This window comes from Bubalus kerabau, chromosome 2 (genome assembly GCF_029407905.1).
Source record: "Bubalus kerabau isolate K-KA32 ecotype Philippines breed swamp buffalo chromosome 2, PCC_UOA_SB_1v2, whole genome shotgun sequence".
Classification (NCBI taxonomy): domain Eukaryota; kingdom Metazoa; phylum Chordata; class Mammalia; order Artiodactyla; family Bovidae; genus Bubalus; species Bubalus kerabau.
In genome coordinates, this window is record NC_073625.1 from 22,688,414 (window position 1) to 22,715,502 (window position 27,089).

A 27,089-nucleotide genomic window follows, 5' to 3' on the forward strand; every position below is an offset into this window, starting at 1 on the left:
TAAGCTGCAAACTATTTTTTATGAGCTTGCCTGACTGTTTAGCATAAGCAAATAAGTTAAATTTGGGGGAGAAAAAATTTCATAGCACAACCACAATGTATAGGTAGTGTTAGTCTCTCAGTTTTGTCTGACACTTTGTGACCCCAAGGACTATAGCCTGTCAGGCTCCTCTGTCCGTGGGATTTTCCAGGCAAGAATACTGGAGTGGGTTGCCATTTCCTTCTCCAGCCACAATGTATATGGAGACCTAAAATCTTCAAATTAACAGCATTGTGAGTGGCATAGATTCACTGTGAGCATTTACAGATGTATGTATTAATCTGAATCATCCAGTGTTAATAATTACATGTCTACTTATATTTACATTTAGACCCATTACCTAACTAAACCTGCACATCATCTCTAGGTCTTTCACTTGTTGAATGGGGAAAAAAACCACATTTTTCACGAGCGGTGTATAACTGCTACTGCTAAGTCGCTTCAGTCATGTCTGACCTTGTGCGGCCCCCCATAGATGGCAGCCCACCAGGCTCCCCCATTCCTGGGATTCTCAAGGCAAGAACACTGGAGTGGGTTGCCATTTCCTTCCCCAGTGCATGAAAGTGAAAAGTGAAAGTGAAGTCGCTCAGTCATGTCTGACTCTTATCGACCCCATGGACTGCAGCCTACCAGGCTCCTCCATCCATGGGATTTTCCAGGCAAGAGTACTGGAGTGGGGTGCCATTGCCTTCTCCATATTGCCATCTAGAATGCAAGTGTTAAACTTCATGAATTCTAACAACAGAAAATGATCTTTGCATTTAAGCATGAGGCATTTTTAAAATGTTCTGAATTCAAGCAAGCATATGATCATAATATTAACTATCCAAAGGACATTATAGAACAAGTAGATGTAGATACAAAATTTTAAGTAAATAAAATGTAGTTATGATATTACCAGTTATCCCACCTTATAAAAAAGGATTTAATGATTGTGTAACAACATATTTCATTGACTATTTTATAAATAATATTTTCACAGGTCTTTACTAGAAAGTTGGGTACTTCTAGCAGCTGTATTATAAAGTGCAGTATATAGAAAAGAATTTCTTTTATTGAAAGTGTGGCTACATACTATAGTATACAGTAATATAAGTTATTTAAAGGATGAAGTATTATAAGTTATTTAAAAGTAATATAAGTTATTTCCCAGAAGCAGTATAGGAAATTCAGGTATAAACTCACGGACACAATTATTACATGCAAGAGTTGCATCAATCTAATGAAAAAATTAAACATAGGACTTTGAATAAAAATCTCACAGATTGTACTAGAAATTTTAAATCCAGTTAACCTCACTGAGGCTCAGTTACCTAATAAATAAAATTACAGAGCACCTGAAATATAAAAGATTTTATTCATGGCAAAACATCATTGAATCTGTTCTTTATTAGTTTGTTAGCCATCTATTTATAGTAATATACTAAAAGCTAGTACTGGGAACTTATTCTATACTTAAAACTTTACATGGATTATCTTTTAATCATCCCACCAGCACTGTGAAATGTACTCTAGTAAGAAATGGAAATATTTCTGAAAAACTTTAATTTACATGTTTGGTCTCCATTGCACTCAATATCAGCACTCTAATAATCTATATTTTACCTAGAAAGTCTTTGAATTTTAGTGTGATTGAGTCATTTTATCAGGATTATTTAGCTACTGCAGATACTTTAGAATATTCACAGCAATCTTTAAAAAAGAACAACAATGTTGGAGAACTTAAAAACTATTGCAAAGCTACAGTAAACAAGATAGTGCTGACCTGACATAAGGATAACAAACAGAAAATCAGAATCAAATAGAGACCCAGAAATAGTTACATGTATGAGCTTCTGAGTTTTAACAAAGTCAGTAAAATGATTCAATGAGAAAAAGCATAGTCTTTTCAACAAATGGTGCTGGAATAATTGATCTCTATATAGACAAAATAAACCTCAATTTATGCCACACAGTTATCAAAATTAAAAGCTAAAAAAGAAGGCTTTTAAAGAAAAGCATCTTTGTGACTTGGGAGTAGGCAAAACATTTTTAGGCCACAAAAAGCAGTAACTAGTATATATTTAAAATGATACATTAGATATCTTCAAGATGAAAATCTGCCTTTCAAAATTACCATCAATAAAATGCATATATGATCCCTATATTGAAGGGTAACTTCAGAGGACTAGTTCTTAGATACATAAATAATCGTCCAGCTCAGAGATAAAAATACAAAAACAAAATTAAAATACGGAGAAAAATTTGAATAAATGCTTCATTAAAGGATATACATGGTTGTTCCATATTTATATGAAAAGTGATTAATATTAATTATCAAGTAATAGCAAATTAATAATGTGAAATTCCACAGAACAGCCACCAGAATGGCTTGAATTAATAAAATTGCTAATATTAAATGTTAGTGAACTTGTGAAACATGAAATTCTCTTTCATATTTGATGGAAGATGATGAAATAAAATTTGTATTTTAAAAAAGGACAAGAAAGTTTAAAAGTAAAATTCTCTCTCTTAGCTTGGGCCTCCTCCCTCTGTTCCTAAAGTGCAGTGTACATCTGTGCCTCATGTTAACCAGAGCAGCTCAAAGGTGGAAATGCCTGCTCCATACGAAGATCTTTGTCTTTCCTTCTTCTGACACTAGCTATGTAACCTCTTAAAAGAATAACATTTTTTCCCATATCTATAGGGGGTCATAATGACTTGCTGCTCCCCATGTACTGTGCTTGTGAAAAGTGAAAGTGTTAGTTACTCAGTTGTGTCCAACTCTTTGCAACCCCATGGACTATAGCTAGCCAGTCTTCTATGTCTATGGAATTCTCCAGACAAGAAATACTGGTGAGTGAGTGAATGAGTGAAAGTCACTCAATCACATCTGACTCTTTGCGACCCCATGGGCTACATAGTCCATGGAATTCTCCAGACCAGAATACTGGATTGGATAGCCTTTCCCTTTTCCAGTGGATCTTCCCAACCCAGGGATTAAACCCAGGTCTCCACATTGCAGGTGCATTCTTTACTATCTTAGCCACAAGGGAGGCCCAAGAGTCCTGGAGTGGGTAGCCTATCCCTTCTCCAGTGGAGCTTCCCAACCCAGGAAATTGAACCGGGGTCTCCTGCATTGTAGGCAGATTCTTTACCAACTGAGATACCAGGAGTGGGTTGCCATTCCCTTCTCCAGGGGATCTTCCCGATATAGGGATTGAACCTGGGTCTCCTGCACTGCAGGCAGGTTCTTTACCATTTGAGCCACCAAGGAAGGCCCTTGTACTATACTTACTTGGACTATTAGTCTTTGGTGAACTTCATGTAAAATATCAGTATATCCTGTGTCTTGAAAATGTACATGACTGTGCCATCCCCTTCTGACAGACAGAACAGCTCTCAGGGCTTCTGAGAGTTTGTCTCCTGGATTATAATCTTTAGTATGGCTTGAATAAGATTTCCTTTCATTAATTCTTCTTAGCTTGACTGTTAACTGAAATTTCATTGACGAAGAGTTAAATGATACAACCACTTTGGAAAGTTCTGGCATTTTTATATAAAACTGAACATGGCTAGATACAGCCCATGCATCTTTCAATTAGGAAAATGCATAAATAAAATATTGTATGTTCATACAGCCAATCAGCAATAAAGCAGAAGGGATACAGACAATATCATGGATAGATCTCAAAAACACTGTGTGGAATGAAATAAATTTTACAAAGAATAGTGCATCTTCTATGATCAATTTATGTTAGTACTAAAAAAAGTGAAGTCACTCAGTCATGTCCGACTCTTTGCGACCCCATGGACTGTAGCCTATCAGGCTCCTCCATCCATGGGATTTTCCAGGCAAGAGTGCTGGAGTGGATTTCCATTTCCTTCTCCAAACCTAATATAGGGTTAAAAATAAAAGGAGAGTAGAGTTTGTTTCTGGTGGGTCATGGTAGGAATTTACCAGGAGATAAATGAGGGAACTTGCTTGAGTGATGATGTTTTTATCTGACAAAATTTTGGGTTACACAAGTGTATGCATTTTTCAAAACCCAGAAAATATGCATTTAGGCTTTGTGAATATCATTGCATAATTATTTTACAATGAAAGGAAAGAAACTGTAAGTGATCTTGAAAGCTAGTTAATGATGTACATGCTGAAGTGATAAGGAAAAGTGTACAGATTTATACAACTTATGCTTGAATGAATAAAAATAAGATATATTGGTGGGTGGATAGTTGAAATGTATACATAATGAAAGACAGAGAAAACTGATACTAGAAGAATCTAGCTGGGGTTATAGGTACTTTCTGTAAAATACTCTTAACATGTAGTATGGGCTTCCCTGGTGGCTCAGTGGTAAAGAATCCACCTGCAATGCAGGAGACCTGGGTTCAATCCCTGGGTTGGGAAGATCCCCTGGAGAAGGGCATGGCAACCCCCTCCAATATTCTTACCCACAAAATCCCCATGGACAGAGGAGCCTGGGCGGGCTACAGTCCATGAGGTTGCAAAGAATCCGACACGACTGAGTAACTAAGCACAACATGTAGAATGCTTGAGAATGTCTGTAATAAGTTGTGGGGAAAGAAGGTGTGGTCACAGATCTTATAGGATTATCCAGTTTTGGGGGGTAAAGTTTGTCAAATTGTGTGCTATGAAAATCTAAATTAAAAAAAGTTAACTGATGCTAATGTTTGATGATTATTGACTATAATACAGATATTAATGACATACAGGAATACTTGAAAAAATGTGTAATTCCTGTTGCTAAATCACAATAGTAATATAAATGTTATATTATTCAAAATCTGTATTTTACAATATTTCCAGGAAAGGAGTATCTAGAAAATACATCTGATATTAATAGTTTACCTGGCAATTCAAGAGTTTTAGGTATTTCTGGATAAAAATAAACTCATATTTACTACCATATTACGAAAATTCAAGTATGTCGAAATAATAAACATATGTAATAAAATTCCAATAAGAATCTCAGTAGAGTCTCTTGAAACTTAAAACTTTATGTCAAAATATTTTTAGAGGAAAAATATGTATGACAGTTATCAGATTTGTTAAATGAAGGTAAAGTAGGAGACTCGCCTTTTAAAATTAGAACTTAATATAAAGGTATTTTAATTAAAATGATATAAAAATTATAAAAAGAAAATTTGGTCAATGAAACACAATACAATCTAAAACAAATGGCAAGTATATATGAGAAGTTAATATTTGACAAGCTATAGCAATCATTTTGGGGTGGAAAATATGAGGTTATTTAATAAATGATGCTTAATAAATTGAATTTCCATACAGAAGAAATAAAATTAGATACTTAAACTCTGTAAGAATAATTTCTAGATTTATCTATTAAAATATGAATAAATTAGGGACTATTTTCCAATAGAAAATTGGAAGAAAATTCAGAACATAATTTCCCATTTACTCAAAATATAAAACTAAGAAATAAGCTAGTCTACAAAATAAACAATAAAATTAGAAGAAATCCACATCTAGAAAAGGGAAACCTTAAAACAAAAATAAAGCCCAGAAATCATAAGGAAAAAGAATTTAGATCATTTACAATTTTAGTCTTTGGTTGGACTGATTTTCTCTAGTTGCCCTCCACTTCTCAAACTAGCCTAGAATCCCTTTAGAATGCCCTGGGCTCAGATTAGGAGATTCAAATCAGACTAACCCTAGATATACGTAGACTTTTGACAACAGAATATCAACAGTTAAATGATGCCCTGAGTTTCTTCTCTATTGAAATTTTCAAGCTTTCACTGAAGAAAGTTTAAAACATACACTTATTCATTTTACTACAAAATACTTTATAAAAGGCCTGTTGAAAAATGAAGCCCACATATATTGGAATAACTTGTGGATTTCTATGTCATTAGTCTCTGGAATTAGTGAAGAACAATTGTGTTCATTTTTATAGCATTATAGTAATCACAGTAATGGATTGCAGAGGAGTTTTCATAGTGGGTACTCAGGGATTATAGCAGAGAGAAGCATCAATGTTGAACTGAAGTCATTCCCACACCCAAGGTCAGGGGCAGCAACGGAAAGCTCCAGGCTGCGACGGCGCAGGAGCGGCCGAGAGGGGCTACCCCATGTCCGAGGTCAGGGGCAGAGGACAAGAGGAGCAACCGCACGTCCAAGGTCAGGGGCGGCGGCCGGGAGGAGCTACCCCACGTCTGAGGTCAGGGGCTGTGGCCGAGAGGAGCAACCCCGCGTCCAAGGAGCCACAGCTGTGCAGGCACAGGAGGGCCGAGAGTAGCTACTCCATGTTCAAGGTCAGGAGGGACGGCTGTGACAAGACACCCCTCCTCCAAGGTAAGGAGCAGTGGCTGCGCTTTCACGTTCAAGGTAAGAAAACCCAAGACGGTAGGTGTTGGGAGAGGGCATCAGAGGGCAGACACACTGAAACCATAATCACAGAAAACTAGCCAATCTGATCACATGGACCACAGCCTTTTCTAACTAAATGAAACTAAGCCATGCCTTGTGGGGCCACCCAAGTCGGATGGGTCATGGTGGAGAGATCTGACAGAATGTGGTCCACTGAAGAAGGGAATGGCAAACCACTTCAGTATTCTTGCCTTGAGAACTCCATGAACAGTATGAAAAGGCAAAAAGATAGGATACTGAAAGAGAAACTCCCCAGGTCGGTAGGTGTCCAATATGCTACTGGAGATCAGTGGAGAAATAACTCCAGAAACAATGAAGGGATGGAGCCAAAGCAAAAGCAATACCCAGCTGTGGATGTGACTGGTGATAGAAGCAAGGTCTGATGCTGTAAAGAGCAATATTGCATAGGAACCTGGAATGTCAGGTCCATGAATCAAGGCAAATTGGAAGTGGTCAAACAGGAGATGGCAAGAGTGAACGTCAACATTCTAGGAATCAGGGAACTAAAATGGACTGGAATGGGTGAATTTAACTCAGATGATCATTATATCTACTACTGTGGGCAGGAATCCCTTAGAAGAAATGGAGTAGCCATCATGGTCAACAAAAGAGTCTGAAATGCAGTACTTGGATGCAATCTCAAAAATGACAGAATGATCTCTGTTCGTCTCCAAGGCAAACCATTCAATATCATGGTAATCCAAGACTATACCCCAATCAGTAACGCTGAAGAAGCTGAAGTTGAACGGTTCTATGAAGACCTACAAGACCTTTTAGAACTAACACCCCAAAAAGATGTCCTTTTCATTATAGGGGACTGGAATACAAAAGTAGGAAGTCAAGAAACACGTGGAGTAACAGGCAAATTTGGCCTTGGAATATGGAATGAAACAGGGCAAAGGCTAATAGAGTTTTGCCAAGAGAACGCACTGGTCATAACAAACACCCTCTTCCAACAACACAAGAGAAGACGCTACACATGGACATCACCAGATGGTCAACACCAAAATAGATGGATTATATTCTCTGCAGCCAAAGATAGAGAAGCTCTATACAGTCAGCAAAAACAAGACCAGGATCTGACTGTAGCTCAGATCATGAACTCCTTATTGCCAAATTCAGACTTAAATTGAAGAAAGTAGGGAAAACCACTAGACTATTCAGGTATAACCTAAATCAAACCCTATATGATTATACAGTGGAAGTGACAAATAGATTTAAGGGACTAGATCTGATTGATAGAGTGCCTGATGAACTATGGACGGAGGCTCGTGACATTGTACGGGAGACAGGGATCAAGACCATCCCCATGGAAAAGAAATGCAAAAAAGCAAAATGGCTGTCTGAGGAGGCCTTACAAATAGCTGTGAAGAGAAGAGAAGTGAAAAGCAAAGGAGAAAAGGAAAGATATAAGCATCTGAATGCAGAGTTCCAAAGAATAGCAAGGAGAGATAAGAAAGCCTTCCTCAGCAATCAATGCAAAAAATAGAGGAAAACAACAGAATGGGAAAGACTAGAGATCTCTTCAACAAAGTTAGAGATACCAAGGGAACATTTCATGCAAAGATGGGCTTGATAAAGGACAGAAATGGTATGGACCTAACAGAAGCAGAAGATATTAAGAAGAGGTGGCAACAATACACAGAAGAACTGTACAAAAAAGATCTTCATGACCCAGATAATCACAATGGTGTGATCACTCACCTAGAGCCAGACATCCTGGAATGTGAAGTCAAGTGGGCCTTAGAAAGCATGACTACGAACAAAGCTAGTGGAAGTGATGGAATTCCAGTTGAGCTATTCCAAATCCTGAAAGATGATGCTGTGAAAGTGCTGTACTCAATGTGCCAGCAAATATGGAAAACTCAGCAGTGGACTGGAAAGGTCAGTTTTCATTCCAATCCCAAAGAAAGGTAATGCCAAAGAATGCTCAAACTACCGCACAATTGCACTCATCTCACAGGCTAGCAAAGTAATGCTCAAAATTCTCCAGGCCAGGCTTCAGCAATACAGGAACCGTGAACTTCCAGATGTTGAAGCTGGATTTAGAAAAGGCAGAGGAACCAGAGATCAAATTCCGCACATCTTCTGGATCATGGAAAAAGCAAGAGAGTTCCAGAAAAACATCTATTTCTGCTTCATTGACTATGCCAAAGCCTTTGACTGTGTGGATCACAATAAACTGTGGAAAATTCTGAAAGAGATGGGAATACCAGACCACCTGACCTGCCTCTTGAGAAACCTGTATGCAGGTCAGGAAGCAACAGTTAGAACTGGACATGGAACAACAGACTGGTTCCAAATAGGAAAAGGAGTACATCAAGGCTGTATATTGTCACCCTGCTTATTTAACTTATATGCAGAGTACATCATGAGAAACGCTGGGCTGGAAGAAGCACAAGCTGGTTCAAGATTTCTGGGAGAAATATCAATAAGCTCAGATATGCAGATGACACCACCCTTATGGCAGAAATTGAAGAGGAACTAAAAAGCCTCTTGATGAAAGTGAAAGAGGAGAGTGAAAAAGTTGGCTTAACGCTCAGCATTCAGAAAACGAAGATCATGGCATCTGGTCCCATCACTTCATGCCAAATAGATGTGGAAACAGTGGAAGCAGTGTCAGAAGTTTATTTTTTTGAGCTCTAAAATCACTGCAGATGGTGATTGCAGCCATGAAATCAAAAGACGCTTACTCCTTGGAAGGAAAGTTATGACCAACCTAGTAGCATATTAAAAAGAAGAGACATTACTTTGCCAACAAAGGTCCATCTAGTTAAGGCTACGGTTTTTCCAGTGGTCATGTATGGATGTGAGATTTGGACTGTGAAGAAAGCTAAGTACCGAAGAATTGATGGTTTTGAACTGTGGTGTTGGCAAAGACTCTTAAGCGTCCCTTGGACTGCAAGGAGATCCAACCAGTCCATCCTAAAGGAAATCAGTCCTGGGTGTTCTTTGAAGGACTGATGCTGAAGCTGAAACTCCAGTACTTTGGCCACCTCATGCAAAGAGCTGACTCAATGGAAAAGACCCTGATGCTGGGAGGGATTGGGGGCAGGAGGAGAAGGGGACGACAGAGGATGAGATGGGTTGATGGCATCACCAACTCGATGGACATGAGTTTGGGTAAACCGTGGGGGTTGGTGATGGACAGGGAGGCCTGGCATGCTGCGATCCATGGGGTCGCAAAGGGTCAGACACAATTGAACGACTGAATTGAATTGAACTGAAGTCATTCCTCTGCCTATGTTTTCCAAGCAATTCAATTTTGGTGTTTAGATACCAAAAATGTAACAAGATTTTCTTTTTAAGGTGTTTTGCAATTCTCAAATTTGAAAATGAGTGGTCAAGATCTCTAGAATTCTCAACATTCTAAGAAAATGATTCAGACTTCTCTTACTCTAAGTTGTAAGATGCAATTACTAAATGCAAACAAAAGCAGAACTTGAGTATGATGTATCTTGTTCTTGCTAAATATTAAGACAGTATTCAGAGATAGAGTTGGCACTCATTATTTGCCATTTCAAGGGTGAAATAAATGGAGAACTGAACAGAAAAATGTTTTAAGAAGAAATAATACAAAGCAAACTGTGACCTGAACATATGTTCTTATACTATCTCGTCACTGTTACTGTCTTACCACTTTAGGCTACCCCGAGCTTGCTTTAGCTGCAAAGGACATGGTTTCTGTTATCACGTTTGTATTATTGCCTGCCCATTTGCACACCCTTCATAGTCTCTTTCTGAAAATTAGATCAAACAGATCCCTCTGTCAATCATTACTCCCAGTTCTCAAGTAAAGGGAAGCATCTCATGCACATTTGCTACTAACTCTAAATAAATATATAAATACATACAGAGAATGAAGGAACAAAAGGAAGGAAGGAGGAAAGAGAGGGAGGGACGAGAAAAGGGAAGAGAGGAGCAGTATGGGGAAGGGAAGGGGAGAGGAGAAAAACACTACTTCATCATCACTTTTTTTTTTCCTCATAGGTAGAAAAAATACCAGCAAAGTATTTTACCTCTTTACTGACAAATTCTCTCAGGGAAAAAACCCATACCATTTAATAACTGATGGCTTTTCCTTGAACACAAGAATGATGCAAATTAAAGCTCCATGTTTCCAGAGATTAATTAGGAGCCTGTCAACCTCACATTTTTGTTTTAAATTATATACATATGAGAATGGAAATGATGAAAAGATCCCAATTCTATCATTAAATATTAACTCATTTTACTGATTCAAAGTCTAGATTCTTGCCTTATTCTTGAACTGGGAGAATTGATGACTGAGGGGTTTGTTTGATCTAATTTTCAGGAAGAGGCCATAAAGGGTGTGCAAATGGGCAGGAAATAATACAAATGTGAAAACAGAAACCATGTGCTTTGCAGCTAGAGAAAGCTCTGCTGCTGCTGCTAAGTCACTTCAGTCGTGTCCGACTCTGCGCGACCCCATAGAGGGCAGCCCACCAGGCTCCCCAGTCCCTGGGATTCTCCAGGCAAGAACACTGGAGTGGGTTGCCATTTCCTTCTCGAATGCATGGAAGTGAAAAGTGAAGTCGCTCAGTCATGTTTGACTCTTAGCAAACCCATGGACTGCAGCCTACCAGGCTCCTGCATCCATGAGATTTGCCAGGCAAGAGTACTGGAGTGGGTGCCATTGCCTTCTCCAGGGTAGCCTAAAGTGGTAAAACAGTAACAGCGATAAGTCAATAGAATGCAGATCCCAACAATCCTTGGACAACGGGCATTACATTATACATTTTATCACTTCTGACCAAAGACTGCAGAAATTCTATTGAACTGCAATAATTTAGCTACATATTAATTAAAGAAAAAAAAAAAAGAACATTTAAACTTGGACAATTTCAGGCAAATAGGCTATGATGTCTTTAATGACTATTTGTTGTTTAGTTAACAAATATGTCCCTGCCAAAAACCAGGATCACTTGATATAAAAAAAATAAAGAAACTCCATGTATGTATGTTTAAAAGTCACATGAAGACTAATGCAGACCTTGGCACAGATTAAGCATTCATCAAACAGCTGTTGAGTAAATAAATTATAGCAACCTACTACATATCCACACCAAAATATTACCTAAACTCTATAATAAACTTTTTGAAATGTTTCTTTCTAAAGTCTTTTCTTCTTGACAGAAACAAAATCAAGGACAGCGTAACTTCTTACCCCTAAATTACACATTTACTTGGTCAACCGGTATCACCTTGTTGATTAGACTCAGGTGTCAACTAAGGGTACTTCTTATTGCCCTGAAAGGAAAATTGTCAGCAGGGCTTGTAAGGACCTTCTCAGACACTGCTTTTAATCTTCAGTACACAAATGAATAATTGAATACTGCCATCATTACTGTGCTTTGCTTCTGCTTCAGTTTTGGAATTTAGATCAGCACCACTCATCTTGAGGGCTGCCAATCTGCTTTTAGCACTAGCAGATAAGTCTAGCTTAGCTCAGTGTTTTATGAATAATTAGAAAATAAAAGCCAGAAACATGATGTACTAATTATAATTTGATTCACATCCATATTTATGAAAGTTGAGACATGTCAGCAAGGTAATTAAAATAGCAATTGGTTCTTACTCCTTTTTTGGCAATAGGCTTTTCATAATGAAATTTTTGAAATGAGTACATAATTACTAAAATGTAGAGGCAAAAAAGAAATGTTCCTTTTAGAACTTAGTAATTAAAATTTTTATTGAATGAAACTCTGGTATCTGTGGTAAAACACAGCTCAAAAAAGTAGGAATTTCAAGTAGTCATGTATGGATGTGAGAGTTGGACTATAAAGCAGGCTGAGCACTAAAGAATTGATGCTTTTGAACTGTGGTGTTGGAAAAGACTCTTGAGAGTCCCTTGACTGCAAGGAGATCCAACCAGTCAATCCTAAAGGAAATCAATTCTGAAGGAAGGACTGATGCTGAAGCTGAAACTCCAGTATTTTGGCCACCTGATGGGAAGAACTGACTCACTGGAAAAGACCCTGATGCTGGGAAAGATTGAAGGCAGGAGGAGAAGGGGACGACTGAGGATGAGATGGTTGGATGGCATCACTGACTTGATGGACATAAGTTTGAGCACGCTCAGGGAGTTGGTGATGGACAGGGAGGCCTGGCGTGCTGCAGTCCATGCGGACACAAAGAGTTGGACTGGACTGAGTATCTGAACTGAACTGAACTGAACTGAACTGAATGTTAGTCACATGTATCTTAGTAATATAATAACAAATGATACTACATTCCTTATACATAGACATTTAGTATCCTCATTATTCAGTTTTAATAATTAACAAAGTATAACCACACTACTATGTGTGAGATAGAGTGTTGGCTGTTACTGAACTAAAGATAAATAAGGAAGATGTAGTTCCTGTTCTAGTGGGAACACAACCTTGTTAAGTAGAAAAGGGAAAAATAATTTATACAAAAATGTTGAGTTGCCAACTGAGAGTAGAATCATAAATCAAGACTATAACACACTATGAGACACTGTTTTCACATATTCTTCAAACTCCTAAATCCTTGGGGTTCAGTATAAAGTAGATAATTTTCATATTTGTCTTATTAAAAATACTTTGATCACATGAAGAGGGCCACTTTCTCTGTTATTAACTAGCTGTTTAAATCTGCGCTACTCACCTAGTGAGAAACCGCATTTTTAAAGGACTTTTATCACAGAAATATAAGGGCTGCAAAATTTACTGTTGTAAAAGTGTGACTTTTTTCATTAACATTTTTCAACTTGATTTTTTAAATTTTATTTGAGTATTTTTTCCACTCATCCACATAGGAAGGGCTGAGCCTGCTCTTCATGAAATAAAATGAGTATTTTGCTCAATATTTTATTGTGTTTTCAAGACAAATACTCTCTCTCAGGTTAATATTTTAATTTAGCTTTAAAAATGATTTTAAATATGTAATTTATTTTTTAATATCAGTAAAAGGTTGTCTTTTTTTCATATCATAGGAAATGCATTTTAGTATGCTATCTGTGTTAGTCACTTAGTCGTGTCTGACTCTTTGTGACCCCATGGGCTGTAGCCCATCAGGCCCCTCTGTCCATGTGATTCTCCAGGCAAGAATACTGGAGTGGGTTGCCATTTCCCTCTCCAGGGGATCTTCCTGACCCAGGGATCGAACCCAGGTCTCCTGCATCACAGGCAGATTCTTTACCATCTGGGCTATAGGGAAGTCCAGTATGCTATTTACTTATTTGAAATTAATGATGGAATATAATATTGTATTGGTTTAAGGTATGATAATTTTAATATATGTATATATTGCAAGTATATATAATATACAATATATACCACTGCAAGTTATATATAATTTTATATACAATTTATATAATATATATTGAATATAACATTTCTTGAATTAAGAATAATAGATAAGTTGTTATCTAAACAATAGACTAGATATTAGTATTTTAACTTTTATCAGTGATTGCCATGATTATCCTGGGGAGAATACACTATAAAATTGTCCTCTCAAACTGACAGACAGAGCTTATTTCACCAAATATATAAGATTAAAGAGTCCATCATAGGGCAGTTAAGTTCTGCCTTTTACTGATGATTGTTTCCTTTGGTTTCTATATTTCCCTCTACTTAACCTTCTCTGACTGTTTATAGCTTTCTCTCATTGTCTGCCTCCCCTTTTTTTATGCCTATGCATGCCATATATTTCATTATCTACATCAGATTTTCTGAAATCCCTATTTGTATCAGTCCTCCTGTCAACATCCTCCATAACTGCCTTTTCTTTTCTTTTTCCACACTTCTCCTGTCTGATATATTTATTTTATATCCATTGTACATTTGTAGAGGAAAAGTATACAGAAGGATAGAATAGTAACTCACATGTTCTTGCCCTCTATCAAATAGCTGATTATCTATTTACCGTGTAGACAGGGAGTGTCAACTCCTTATACAGTTTTGTAGCATATTTTCTACTTCGGTTCTTTATATATCAAGGGCCATCCTCAGTGATAGAAACTAGTGTAGAGGCCAGGACTTACCTGAGGTCTTGGGAAGGTTCTGCTCTGATGTGTGGTGTCTCAACAGAGTGCCCGAACACTGCTCCTTCAGTGCCTGAGGGCAACCAGAATGCAAGAGTCAGTATAAGCAAATACACAGACACAGTAGTTTTCTTCTATTTTTATGCATTAAATATTCTTCTAAGAATGGGCAAACTTAAAATAGGACTGCTGCTGCTGCTGCTAAGTTGCTTCAGTTGCGTCCGACTCTGTACAACAAATAAGAAGAGAAAACCTGGAAAAAGAGTTCAAGGTTGTGAAGGACCAAAAGGGGCAAATCTAAGTCCCACCATTAGTTGCTGTTCAGTTGCTAAGTCGTGTCTGACTCTTTGCAGTCCCACCGTGTTGACCCCTTTTAAGATGATCTCATTCGTAAAAGTTCAGACTGAGTGAAAATTGTAACCCTCTGATCACAGAACAAATATCTCTCTCTTTCCTGTTCCTTTATTCTCAGGTAAGTGAATTTGAAGTAGGGATATGTTACAATATTCAGTTCTTGTTACAAACAGCAAAGTTGAAATGAAAATGTGGGCAGTGAGCTCTGATGTAGTATAGTATTAACTGTTTAAAGGCATGGGTTTCATGGGGGCATTTAGCATTTCACCCACAAGCAGCTCCCACCTTTAGTTAAAGTGATCATCGAACTGCAGAGAACAGGGCACCTTACTTTTACTTTTGTGAAATTAAGGCTCACTCTAAAACCATAAATGGCTAGTACTCATTAGAGTGGACTTTATGTGGGATCATAGTTGTCTCAAGTGGTCATGTGCTCAGGCAGTTGAATGATATTCTATCTAAACTTTTGTTTATTATTGCCATTCGATTTTCCCAGATGAAAAGGGTTCTAATTTAACTGAGAAAAATAAAACGATTTTCTTTTCCAAAAATCAAATGCAAAGACGTTTGTTAAAGATGATGAAAAGACACAGCCTCCTTTTTTTCTTTTGTAATTTTACATAAATGAAATCATTCCCTTGGAAATAAACTCTATTATCTTTTGGTTTAATCTTATTCAAACATCTTGGTGTAAGAATGTCATACCTTCTCCATCAATGGCTCCAATATTAGCTCGATAATACAGTGCAAATACAAATACAGACTTCATACATTTAATGTGAAGCTGCTTCTACTTATCATGAATAACAGTGTAAAGTAAATTGATTCCATAAGGAATGAAGAAAGTGCCATTAAGAAATTACAGAAAGCATTTAAATTCCTTAAAAGTAAGTGTATATATGGGGAGATATACTACAATCACCAGAGGACTCTACATAAAACAGTAATGCAGATCTTCCACCTTGAATCACGGAGGAAGAAATTATTTTCAAAATCTGTTACTTGGTTCCATCTATATTATGGTTCGAAGTGTAAATGTATAAGGTTCTGCTGCTGCTACTGCTGCTAAGTAGCTTCAGTCATGTCTGACTCTGTGCAACCCCATAGACGGCAGCCCACCAGGCTCCCCTGTCCCTGGGATTCTCCAGGCAAGAACACTGAAGTGGGTTGCCATTTCCTTCTCCAATGCATGAAAGTGAAGAGTGAAAGTGAAGTCGCTCTTAGCAACCCCATGGGCTGCAGCCTACCAGGCTCCTCTGTCCATGGGATTTTCCAGGCAAGAGTACTGGAGTTGGGTGCCATTGCCTTCTGTTCCTGTAAATTCCTAAGATTACAGATTTTAGTTTGTAAACTAAAAACCATCCACCATTGTTAACCTCTTACTGGATTTTAGTAGTTGTTGTTGGGTTTTTTTGTTTTGTTCTATTTTTTCCTAGAGAGGCTATGTAGGGCATACTGTTTATTTATTTAACTGTTTTCACACATTTAGAGCAATTATTTCTCTAAGGAGTTTTCTCTTTTGATATTTTGTAAAATATTTTATTTATGTTAGTGAACAATTCTCAGAAATAAGTCTTTGGAAGTAAGATAACATTTTTAGATAAAACTCTGATTTTGTGATTGTGGAGGGTGGCATTTGAATAAATATTTTACATAGTTCCATTTCTCAAGGAGAGATTCATTTGGCATTTTAACATAATATGTATTTTACAGATGGGATAGATATCCATGTGCAGGGTTCAAAAATTAATTTCTATTATTTTATAATTTTGAAAACTTCCCAGATAAGATGCCAGAAACATAATTAATGAATAGTAGCAAAATTTATTTTGAGACAGAATGCCACATATAGTAACTTAGTACAGAATATATTAGTGAAAGTAGAATGTTATCAAACATTTAATTTTATAGTGAGGATGAAAACCTGATAAAGGTCTCAGTTCTAAGTATCAACAGAAAAATATTGGTGATTTTGTTAAGAAAATATTCTTGAATAAAAAATGTATAATCATACCATCTAAGGGGCTAAATTGAAAACTGCATAACATAAATAATTAACTAGCTTCAGACTTCCAGATAATGAGAAAACTAATCTCATCCTCTCACTTTGTGTCCCAAAATGAGTCAAAAGGGCATCAGTAAATAAGCAATAAGGATGATCTTAAAAGGAAATCAGTGAGGAAGAATAAAAACCATCTGAGCCAGAAACAAACTCTCATAGTATAAAAAACTTAAAAATGTATAAATATAGATTTTCCATGAACAGGAAAGTTCTACAAATACCAGATTATTGGTGGGGTTGCCAGACTTAGCAATTTAAAATACTCGACACTGAATTAATTTTGAAGTTTGGTTAAACATAAAATCATATTTTAGTATAAGTACACAAACTTGCAGGGGATATACTTATTCTAAAAATCATTTGTTGTGTGTTTGAAATTCAAAATGTACTTGGCACTATATATTTTACCTGGTAAATCTAACCATTGTGTGTGTGTTAGTCGCTCAGTCGTGTCTGCCATGGACTGTAGCCCCCCAGGCTCTTCTGTCCATGGATTACTCCAAGCAAGAATACTGGAGTGGGTTGCCATTCTCTTCACCAGGGGATTTTCCCAACACAGGGATCGAACCTGCATTTACTGCATTGCAAGCAGACTCTTTACCGTCTGAACCACCAATAATATAACCATTAGTCAACATTTATTTGGGACAAAAAGTACAGATCTGCTTTACCCTCACTTCAGGAAAAGAAAAATGTGTGATGAATTCTCACATCTTAAGTTACAGAAACCATGGAAATCAAAAAGGAAGAGAGACAAAATAACAGAGAAAAAGGAACATAACTTAGACATTTATTAATACATACATTTAAACTTATTGACTAAATAAATATTTTTTGTTTATTGCTTTTGAGAAGGATTGTTCAAAAGGGCAGAGTGTCAGTTATGCTTCATTGTATAGGTGCTAAAGGATATTTCAGATAATTTAATGTGAATATTATAAGATGTAGAGAAAATAAAGACTTAGTTTTTGTAATGGACAGGAAAAATGAGGCAGGCAAACCTCATGGTCAAAAAATACTGGCTCTCATTCATATGATAATTTCTAGCCTCAAAACAAAATAATAACAATATCATATTTTTGGTAAAAAGAAGACAGAGTATATGAATTATGGTCCTACTTTATATATAAAAACAGTTTTAGATATAAGCTACTAGGGTAGGATACTATTCTTTACAAATGCCTAACATAAAATAACTCCCCCACCATTAAAAAATCAACAAAAATAAAGTTATATATCCTTCCAAATATGGCTGTCCATAAATGCAATACTAAAGCTATTCAGTATCAACTATTGGCCTCCCTATATCCTTTGGGAAGGCCAACACAGGACAAGAAAAGGAAGCCCCAAACACCTGGCACTCCCAGCTCCTCAACTTGATAGTAAGTGAAAAAAAGTTCTGTGTGATGTAGTGACTCTCCAGCCACTGTCAGCTTCATGAATTCGATTGTGGTTAATTTCAGATAATATTTTACCGAGGGTTTTGGCTTTGTGTAGAAGAATCTGTGATCAGTTATATATTATGGCAGAAAGTGAAGAGGAACTCAAAAGCCTCTTGATGAAAGTGAAAGTGGAGAGTGAAAAAGTTGGCTTAAAGCTCAACATTCAGAAAACGAAGATCATGGCATCCGGTCCCATCACTTCATGGGAAATAGATGGGGAAACAGTGGAAACAGTGTCAGACTTTATTTTTCTGGGCTCCAAAATCACTGCAGATGGTGACTGCAGCCATGAAATTAAAAGACATTTGCTCCTTGGAAGGAAAGTTATGACCAACCTAGATAGCATATTCAAAAGCAGAGACATTACTTTGCCAACAAAGGTCCGTCTAGTCAAGCCTATGGTTTTTCCTGTGGTCATGTATGGATGTGAGAGTTGGACTGTGAAGAAGGCTGAGCACCGAAGAATTGATGCTTTTGAATTGTGGTGTTGGAGAAGACTCTTGAGAGTCCCTTGGACTGCAAGGAGATCCAACTAGTCCTTTCTAAAGGAGATCAGCCCTGGGATTTCTTTGGAAGGAATGATGCTAAAGCTGAAACTCCAGTACTTTGGCCACCTCATCCAAAGAGTTGACTCATTGGAAAAGACTCTGATGCTGGGAGGGATTGGGGGCAAGAGGAGAAGGGGACGACAGTGGATGAGATGGCTGGATGGCATCACCGACTCGATGGACGTGAGTCTGAGTGAACTCCAGGAGTTGGTGATGGACAGGGAGGCCTGGCATGCTGCGATTCATGGGGTCGCAAAGAGTTGGACACAACTGAGAGACTGATCTGATCTGATCTGATATAATACAAGGCAAAGATACCTCTATGCCTTGAAACGTTAGTTTTATTTAATTTTTCTCACTGACACTTGATAACATTATGTACATCTAAAAATGAAAAGCTCTAATCAGAGATTTTAAATACCTTATGATAAGGTTAGAATCTTGGAGTTCAGGTTTTCTTATGGGTACACTATATACTTTGAAATTAGTCAATTTGGGAAGCAATCCCAGCTCCTTTATTCCATCTAAATGACCTTGAGCAAGCTATTTAATCTCTCCAAACTCCAATTTCCATAGATACAAATACATATATGGCAATGCCAACCTTACAGGTCAGGTTAAGTTTTAAATAGGATAAAATGTACCAGTTTTTATGTAAGAATTCAATATTCCTTAATTCCCTCTATCAATTTTCTTTATGAAAGTCAGACACAGAAGACATACACATTATGTCTACAGAGTTAATGTCCCAACATAAGTCCACTCATTATTATGTGAAGTCTCTATTCCCAAATGTCAGAGCTTCAAGTAATATAGTCTCATGTTGAATTTTAAAATCTGAAATTTAGACACTGAAAAGATATTCTTGAATTTAAATAGTAGGTGCATTTTATTAATCAAAACTCTCACTAAGGCAAGGAATTCCTTAATGCGGCTGCTTGTACCAGTTAAGATCAATTGATGGATAAATAAGCTTTGAGAAAGAAGTTTCTTCTTAAAAAATGTCCAGCATGATCTTACTTTTAATTGGACTTCATCATAATGTTAAAATTAAGGGAAACAAAACAAAAATGCATAGTAGACACTTTCGTAACTAAAATGGATGGATTGCTATGATCTTTTTGTGTATTTTATACTTATTAGTTCTTTGTGCAGGATATAATAGAAATGCATCATTTGAATAACTGGAATAGGTAAAACAGTCATTAACTCTATCAGGATTTTAGTTTCCATTTAAAAATCAAAGGAAAAGTTAAAAAAAAAAAGAATAGTACAAGGCATCATTCCTTAGAATATTTCTCTTCTCAAAGTGATATCTTAGTCTTGTATTGGTAACAATTCCAACCTAAAATCTTAAGGTGAATGAATCTGAGTAATATCAACCACCTCTTGTATCTAATCCATGGGATTATTAGGAGACTTAAATAATCAAAATATTTATTAACATTCAGTTCAGTTAAGTCGCTCAGTCGTGTCTGACTCTTTGCGACCCCATGAATCCCAGCATGCCAGGCCTCCCTGTCTATCACCAACTCCTGGAGTTCACTCAGACTCACGTCCATCGAGTCAGTGATGCCATCCAGCCATCTCATCCTCTGTCTTCCCCTTCTCCTCCTGCCCCCAATCCCTCCCAGCATCAGAGTCTTTTCCAATGAGTCAACTCTTCCATGAGGTGGCCAAAGTACTGGAGTTTCAGCTTTAGCATCATTTCCTCCAAAGAAATCCCAGGGCTGATCTCCTTTAGAATGGACTGGTTGGATCTCCTTGCAGTCCAAGGGACTCTCAAGAGTCTTCTCCAATACCACAGTTCAAAAGCATCAATTCTTCGGCGCTCAGCCTTCTTCACAGTCCAACTCTCACATCCATACATGACCACAGGAAAAACCATAGCCTTGACTAGATGGACCTTTGTTGGCAAAGTAATGTCTCTGCTTTTGAATATGTTATCTAGGTTGGTCATAACTTTCCTTCCAACAAGTTAGCGTCTTTTAATTTCATGGCTGTAGTCACCATCTGCAGTGATTTTGGAGCCCAGAAAAATAAAGTCTGACACTGTTTCCACTGTTTCCCCATCTATTTCCCATGAAGTGATGGGAATGGAAGCCATGATCTTTATTTTCTAAATGTTGAGCTTTAAGCCAACTTTTTCACTCTCCACTTTCACTTTCATCAAGAGGCTTTTTAGTTCCTCTTCACTTTCTGCCATAAGGGTGGTCATCTGCATATCTGAGGTTCTTGATATTTCTCCCGGCAATCTTGATTCCAGCTTGTGTGTCTTCCAGTCCAGCATTTCTCATGATGTACTCTGCATATAAGTTAAATCAGCAGGGTGACAATATACAGCCTTGATGTACTCCTTTTCCAATTTGGAACCAGTCTGTTGTTCCATGTCCAATTCTAACTGTTGCTTCCTGACCTGCATACAGATTTCTCAAGAGGCAGGTCAGGTGGTCTGGTATTCCCATCTCTTTCAGAATTTTCCACAGTTTATTGTGATCCACACAGTCAAAGGCTTTGGCATAGTCAATAAAGCAGAAATAGATGTTTTTCTGGAACTCTCTTGCTTTTTCCATGATCCAGCAGATGTTGTCAATTTGATCTCTGGTTCCTCTGCCTTTTCTAAAACCAGCTTGAACATCAGAAAGTTCACAGTTCACGTATTGCTGAAGCCTGGCTTGGAGAATTTTGAGCATTACTTTACTAGCATGTGAGATGAATGCAATTGTGTGGTAGTTTGAGCATTCTTTGGCATTGCCTTTCTTTGGGATTGGAATGAAAACTGACCTTTTCCAGTCCTGTGGCCACTGCTGAATTTTCCAAATTTGCTGGCATATTGAGTGCAGCACTTTCACAGCATCATCTTTCAGGATTTGAAATAGCTCAACTGGAATTTCATCACCTCCACTAGCTTTGTTCGTAGTGATGCTTTCTAAGGCCCACTTGACTTCACATTCCAGGATGTCTGGCTCTAGATGAGTGATCATTAGGCAGCATTTTTAATTGCTGTTCCAAAATAGGGCTGAAGTTCAGGGCAAGTTCATTTAGATTTCAGGGCCAAAAATATTCCTATTTATTCATTATCTTCAAGTTTGATCCTGTGTGCTATTAAATGCATATACATTTTTTTGTTAATTAAATTGAAAGAGACTTTCTAAATCTTTATTATTATTATTCTATTTGAGATCAGGGGCCTTTTTCAATTCTGTGGTTCCATTTTCTAACACTTCATCTGTATAATACAGACATTCATTGGTATGTCTATCTGAAGTTGTAGAATAAATAAATGTTTTCTTTGGTTTGGAAGTAAGATGAAGAACACAGCAGCAGAAAGCTGCCTAGGAAGAGACCTGTTCATGAGGGTCTCTATATGCTGGGCTTCAAAGAAGGGGGCTAGGGTCTGGCACAGAGTGCTTGCTGCTCTGGAGAACCAGAAAGAAGAGAAAAGAGAAAACGCAGAAGGATCATGAACAAAGGAACCAAGAAAGACTGGAGCACTCTGTGAAAGGAAGCTAGGAAGGAGTTCAGTTCAGTTCAGTTCAGTCGCTCAGTCGTGTCCTACTCTGCGACCCCATGAATTGCAGCATGCCAGGCCTCCCTGTCCATCACCAACTCCCGGAGTTCACTCAAACTCAGGAGGAGAAACGTGTAAATGCTATTGTTATTTGTCTAGACAGTTGCCGACAAGCTCCCTTAACTGCCTTCAGTTTTTCAATAAAATCTACCATGACCATTATATATATATATATTTTTTTTTTTTTTTGAAAGGGACAAAGAAGAGTATGAATGTCACTACCAGATCAATATGGGACAGAAGAGATAATACGAGAAATGAGGTGAAAAAGTTTAAGAGATCGGAGTATCTGTCTCCCTACCCCCTTTCCATGACAATTAATGGGAACTTAGGCAGCATTTTAAATTCCTGCAGTAGAATGGGGGTGAGGTTCAGAGCAAGTTTATATAGATCTCAAGGGCCAGAAGGATTGCTCTTATTCATTATCTTCAAATTTAAACCTATGCTTACTGGGTTTCCCTGATTGCTCAGATAATAAAGAACTCGCCTGCAATGCAGGAGACTGGGGTTTGATCCCTGGGTTGGAAAGATCCCTTGAAGAAGGGAATGGCAATCTACTCCAGTATTCCTGCCTGAAGAATTCCATGGACAGAGGAGCCTGGCAGGCTACAGTCCTTCGCATCACAGAGTCAGACATGGCTGAGTGACTAACACACACACATACTGAATATTTTGAATTCTTTGGCAGTATTCACACCTTGGTTTCTTTTCCCTTTATTTGTATCTCTTGCCACCCCTCCTCGCCCACCTTGGATCTAAATTGGTAAAGTAAAAGACTGGATAGGGAACACAGTTTCATTTTATTCCCAAATCTGCTCCTAAGTCATTCTTTGATTTCTGACAAGTATTTAAACCCTGCTCCCCAGTTGCTATTTGTAAAATGAAGCTCCAAATAAAATGATCCTCAGGTACCTTCAATTTTTAACTGTCACAGTTACATAATTTTTTCTCAGACATGTTGAAACCTGTACACTATACCTCTTTTCATTTCTCCTTAATACAAGTGGAAATAAATTTGCCCCTACAAATTGACAGAAAAGTTATTTGGGGGAAGGGGCAGAGTAATCACATTGGCAAAAGTAAATTATTAACTACCATTTCTTTTACTCCATTAAAATGAGTTTCTTGGAATTCTGAAAGCATCATTACCCTTTAAAAAGAGAAATGTCAACTCATTTTAGCATACACCATGTCTCTTACTTGTGTTACTTTAATAGTCTAAATGTTATTCCTCCTTCCAACTAACTGCATAAAATACCACCTATAACACCTAACCTATAAGAAAATGCATAATAATTTTCTCGGATACCATTTTTGCCCACCATTCAAGACTTGTGCCTGATAAAAACACAAATATCATGTATTAATTAACATTAATAACTGATGAAACTATTTACAGGTCAACAATGGAGACGCAGACATAGAGAACAGATTTGTGAACACATTCGGGGAAGGACAGTGTGGAACGAATTGAGAGAATAGTATTGAAACATATACACTACCATATGTAAACTAGATCGCTAGTGGAATTTGCTGTATGATGCCAGGTGCTCATCCCAGTGCTGTGTGACAACCAAGAAGGGTGGGATGGGCTGGGAGGTGGGAGGGAGGCCACAAGGGAGGGGACATATGTACACCTACTGCTGATTCATGCTGATGCATGGCAGAAACTAACACGACATTGAAAAGCAATTATCCCCCAATTAAAAATTGATATATTTAAAAAAAAACCCTTCTGCTTGAATTTAAAATCCATTCATTCAGACTCATTTTCCTGTACTCATTTATAAAATCATTTACTTATTTTCCCACCTTTTAAGGTAAATAAAATCTGTTCATTCTCCGAATAAATTTGGGGTTTACCACCAATTTGGAAGCTATCATAGCTATTCTGGGGGCTTCCCAGGTGACGCTAGTGGCAAAGAACCTGCCTGCCAATGCAGAAGACATAAAAGACGAGGGTTGATCCCTGGGTCAGGAAGACCCCCTGGAGTAGGAAATGGCAACTCACTCTGGTATTCATGCCTGGAGATTCCCCATGGACAGAGGAGCCTGGTGGGCTACAGTCCCCAGGGTCACACAGAGTTGGACACGACTGTAGAACTTAAGAAACATGGGTATCTATTCTGAAATTTTACATGCTAAATTATATGCTACTCCCCTTCTAGACTGAAAAAAAAATCAGACATTCCTTATATCCCACTGTATTCTTGTGTACAACATGGTATCTTACACATAAAAGGTAATTGGCAAATACTGATCATTAATTCACCACTTTCTTCTTGAAAGCTTTTTTCCTCTTTTTAACCCTTCTAGTTTGATTAATGGTACCATCATGCCCTAATAACTCAAGTCAGAAACTGGGGAACTATCCTGAGATGCCCTTTTTTGTTCAACATCCAGATTAGTTTACTTCTTCCTACAAATTGAGTATCACCTAAATTTTTTCTCAATTATTCCTTGATGCCACCACCAACTAACATTTGGAAACGCTAAGCTGACTATAATGCTTACTTAAGATGCTTCTGGAATCCAATTGTCTATGGAAGTCAAACCCAAATTCCTGAGTAGGGCTCACCTCTCAGCAGTTCTCTGTACTTTATACTCCAGTGACAATAAAACCTTTGCAGATTTTGAAATGTCTATAACTGTCAAGAGTATCACTTCTTTCTGTTGTTATTGTTTTCAGTCACTTAGTCATGGCCAACTCTTTGTGACCCCATGGACTGCAGCACACCAGGCTTCCCTGTCCTTCACTATCTCCTGGAGCTTGCCTCCATTGAGTCAGTGAGGCCATCCAACCATCTCATCCTGTGTCAACCCCTTCTCCTCTTGCCCTCAATCTTTCCCAGCATCAGGGGCTTTTCCAAAGAGTTTCTCATCCCTTTGATGGTAATCTACACATTCTTCAGGATCTGATTCTAGATGATTTTCTCCATGAAACATTTTCTGTACCCTTCATGCACTTCCTCTTTCTCTTTCTACTCAGCTTCCCCAACTCCTTATGAAAATTACTGTACATACTGTACATAGCAGTTATCATATTGCATTGAATTCATTTTAAACTCCTCCCCAGGAACTTATGAATTCCTTGAGCTCAAGGACTTTGTCCTAATATATTTTGTATGCTTAGTACTGATCTTAGATTCTGATATATAATTAAGGATCAGTAAATGAAAGAAAGAATGGGAATGAAAAAATTGATAAAAGTATGAATAACAAAAGTTATTTGTGGTATTTTATGATTGATATGTAAAACTTGCTGTTCCTGCTTCTCATTATATTTCTTTGTTTCATATTTCAATACAAATCAGGTTATTAATATCCTTAGGTGGTGGTCTGAATTTATTAACACTGTTATTGTGAGCCTACTCAGTGTTAATTTTTCTAGTAAAACAGGGAAACAATATTGTTAAATTGTCTCTTTGAAACACAAACAAACCCCTATCATGTTGTTCATTTGAGAGTAGAGAATAAGCTGCCAATATTTCTGAATATATATTATTTCAAAATCTGTTTTTACTTTTCAGTCAGCATTTTTCATAATTAAAAAGTATCTTAAGGCATTTTCTCTCAGATGGCAAATTATGTCCTTTTTTCTACTTCTGAAGGTTTTCAGAAGATAAAAAGAGATCATGGAAAAGATACTTGATGATCAGATGGAAAATACATTAGAAAAAAACTATTTCCCTCAAGATGAAATGTATTAAAAAATAAAATGGTTTGTCATTAACAAAGAAAATTAAACTTAAATATATCAAGACGTGAAATAATACAGAGACTCTTCCATTCATATTTTATAACCTTCAACTAGCTTGTATTTTTCTAGCACTTATCTCTGATTTTTAGAGAGAAACAACTCTATGTTATTTCCTTCTATTCTTTTTAATGAGGCAAAAAATAACTGAAATTTAAAAGCGTGTGTGGAGAAAACAGAAAAGAAAAATCAGTATTTTCAAATTGAATGACACTTGACGGAAATTACATCTAGGAAGAAGATGTATAAATAATACCTCTTTCAAATTTTCACCTTCAGAAAAGAATGTTAGAAGGGCAGGCAGAGCTTTCATTATTCACTCTTAGGATATATATTTTCTGAAAATAATAAGTAATTCCAAGGTCTCTAATGACTAACATTGTCATTTTGCCCTTTTTCTTAATAATCACTAAAAGGAATAAGATGCAACATATGCCTGACATCTTTAAAAGTCTTAAATGAACAAGTGTCACCAGAAGCACATCTTGAGCAACACAATCATAAGATTCTTTTATTATGGATTTATCAAAAGGCAGCTGCATGTGACAAATCAATTCAATGTACACACTCAGAGGCTGAAACATCAAAATATGAAATTACTTGATTGGAAACTATCTTATATTTGTTGTCATTTTTTTGCAAAACAGTTCATGAAAATTAATTAATGATGAGATTTGGAAAATTAATAAGACGAGCCCTCTATGTGAATTATTTATTTTACTACATTTAAATAATCTTTGCAGGCTTTTAGACACTTAATCTAGTAGTACAGTTTGTTTTGAGGTTTGGACATTTTACGTAAATGTCCAAATCTCAGATAGCATAGCTAATGCTAGGTTTGCTTCTTGAAGGTCACATTCATTTTCATGCAGGTACATTTTTCTGTA

General features: G+C 37.2%; 1 protein-coding gene across 2 annotated transcripts in view; it reads right to left on the reverse strand.

Annotated features, from left to right (window-relative positions):
* Positions 1-27,089, reverse strand: part of SGCZ (sarcoglycan zeta) — a 410,555-nt gene that overhangs the window by 13,745 nt on the left and 369,721 nt on the right. For both annotated transcript variants that reach the window (XM_055567242.1, XM_055567241.1), the window contains one exon: positions 14,469-14,541. In XM_055567242.1, the coding sequence (XP_055423217.1) occupies positions 14,469-14,541 (73 nt within the window). The remainder of the gene's footprint in view (positions 1-14,468; positions 14,542-27,089) is intronic.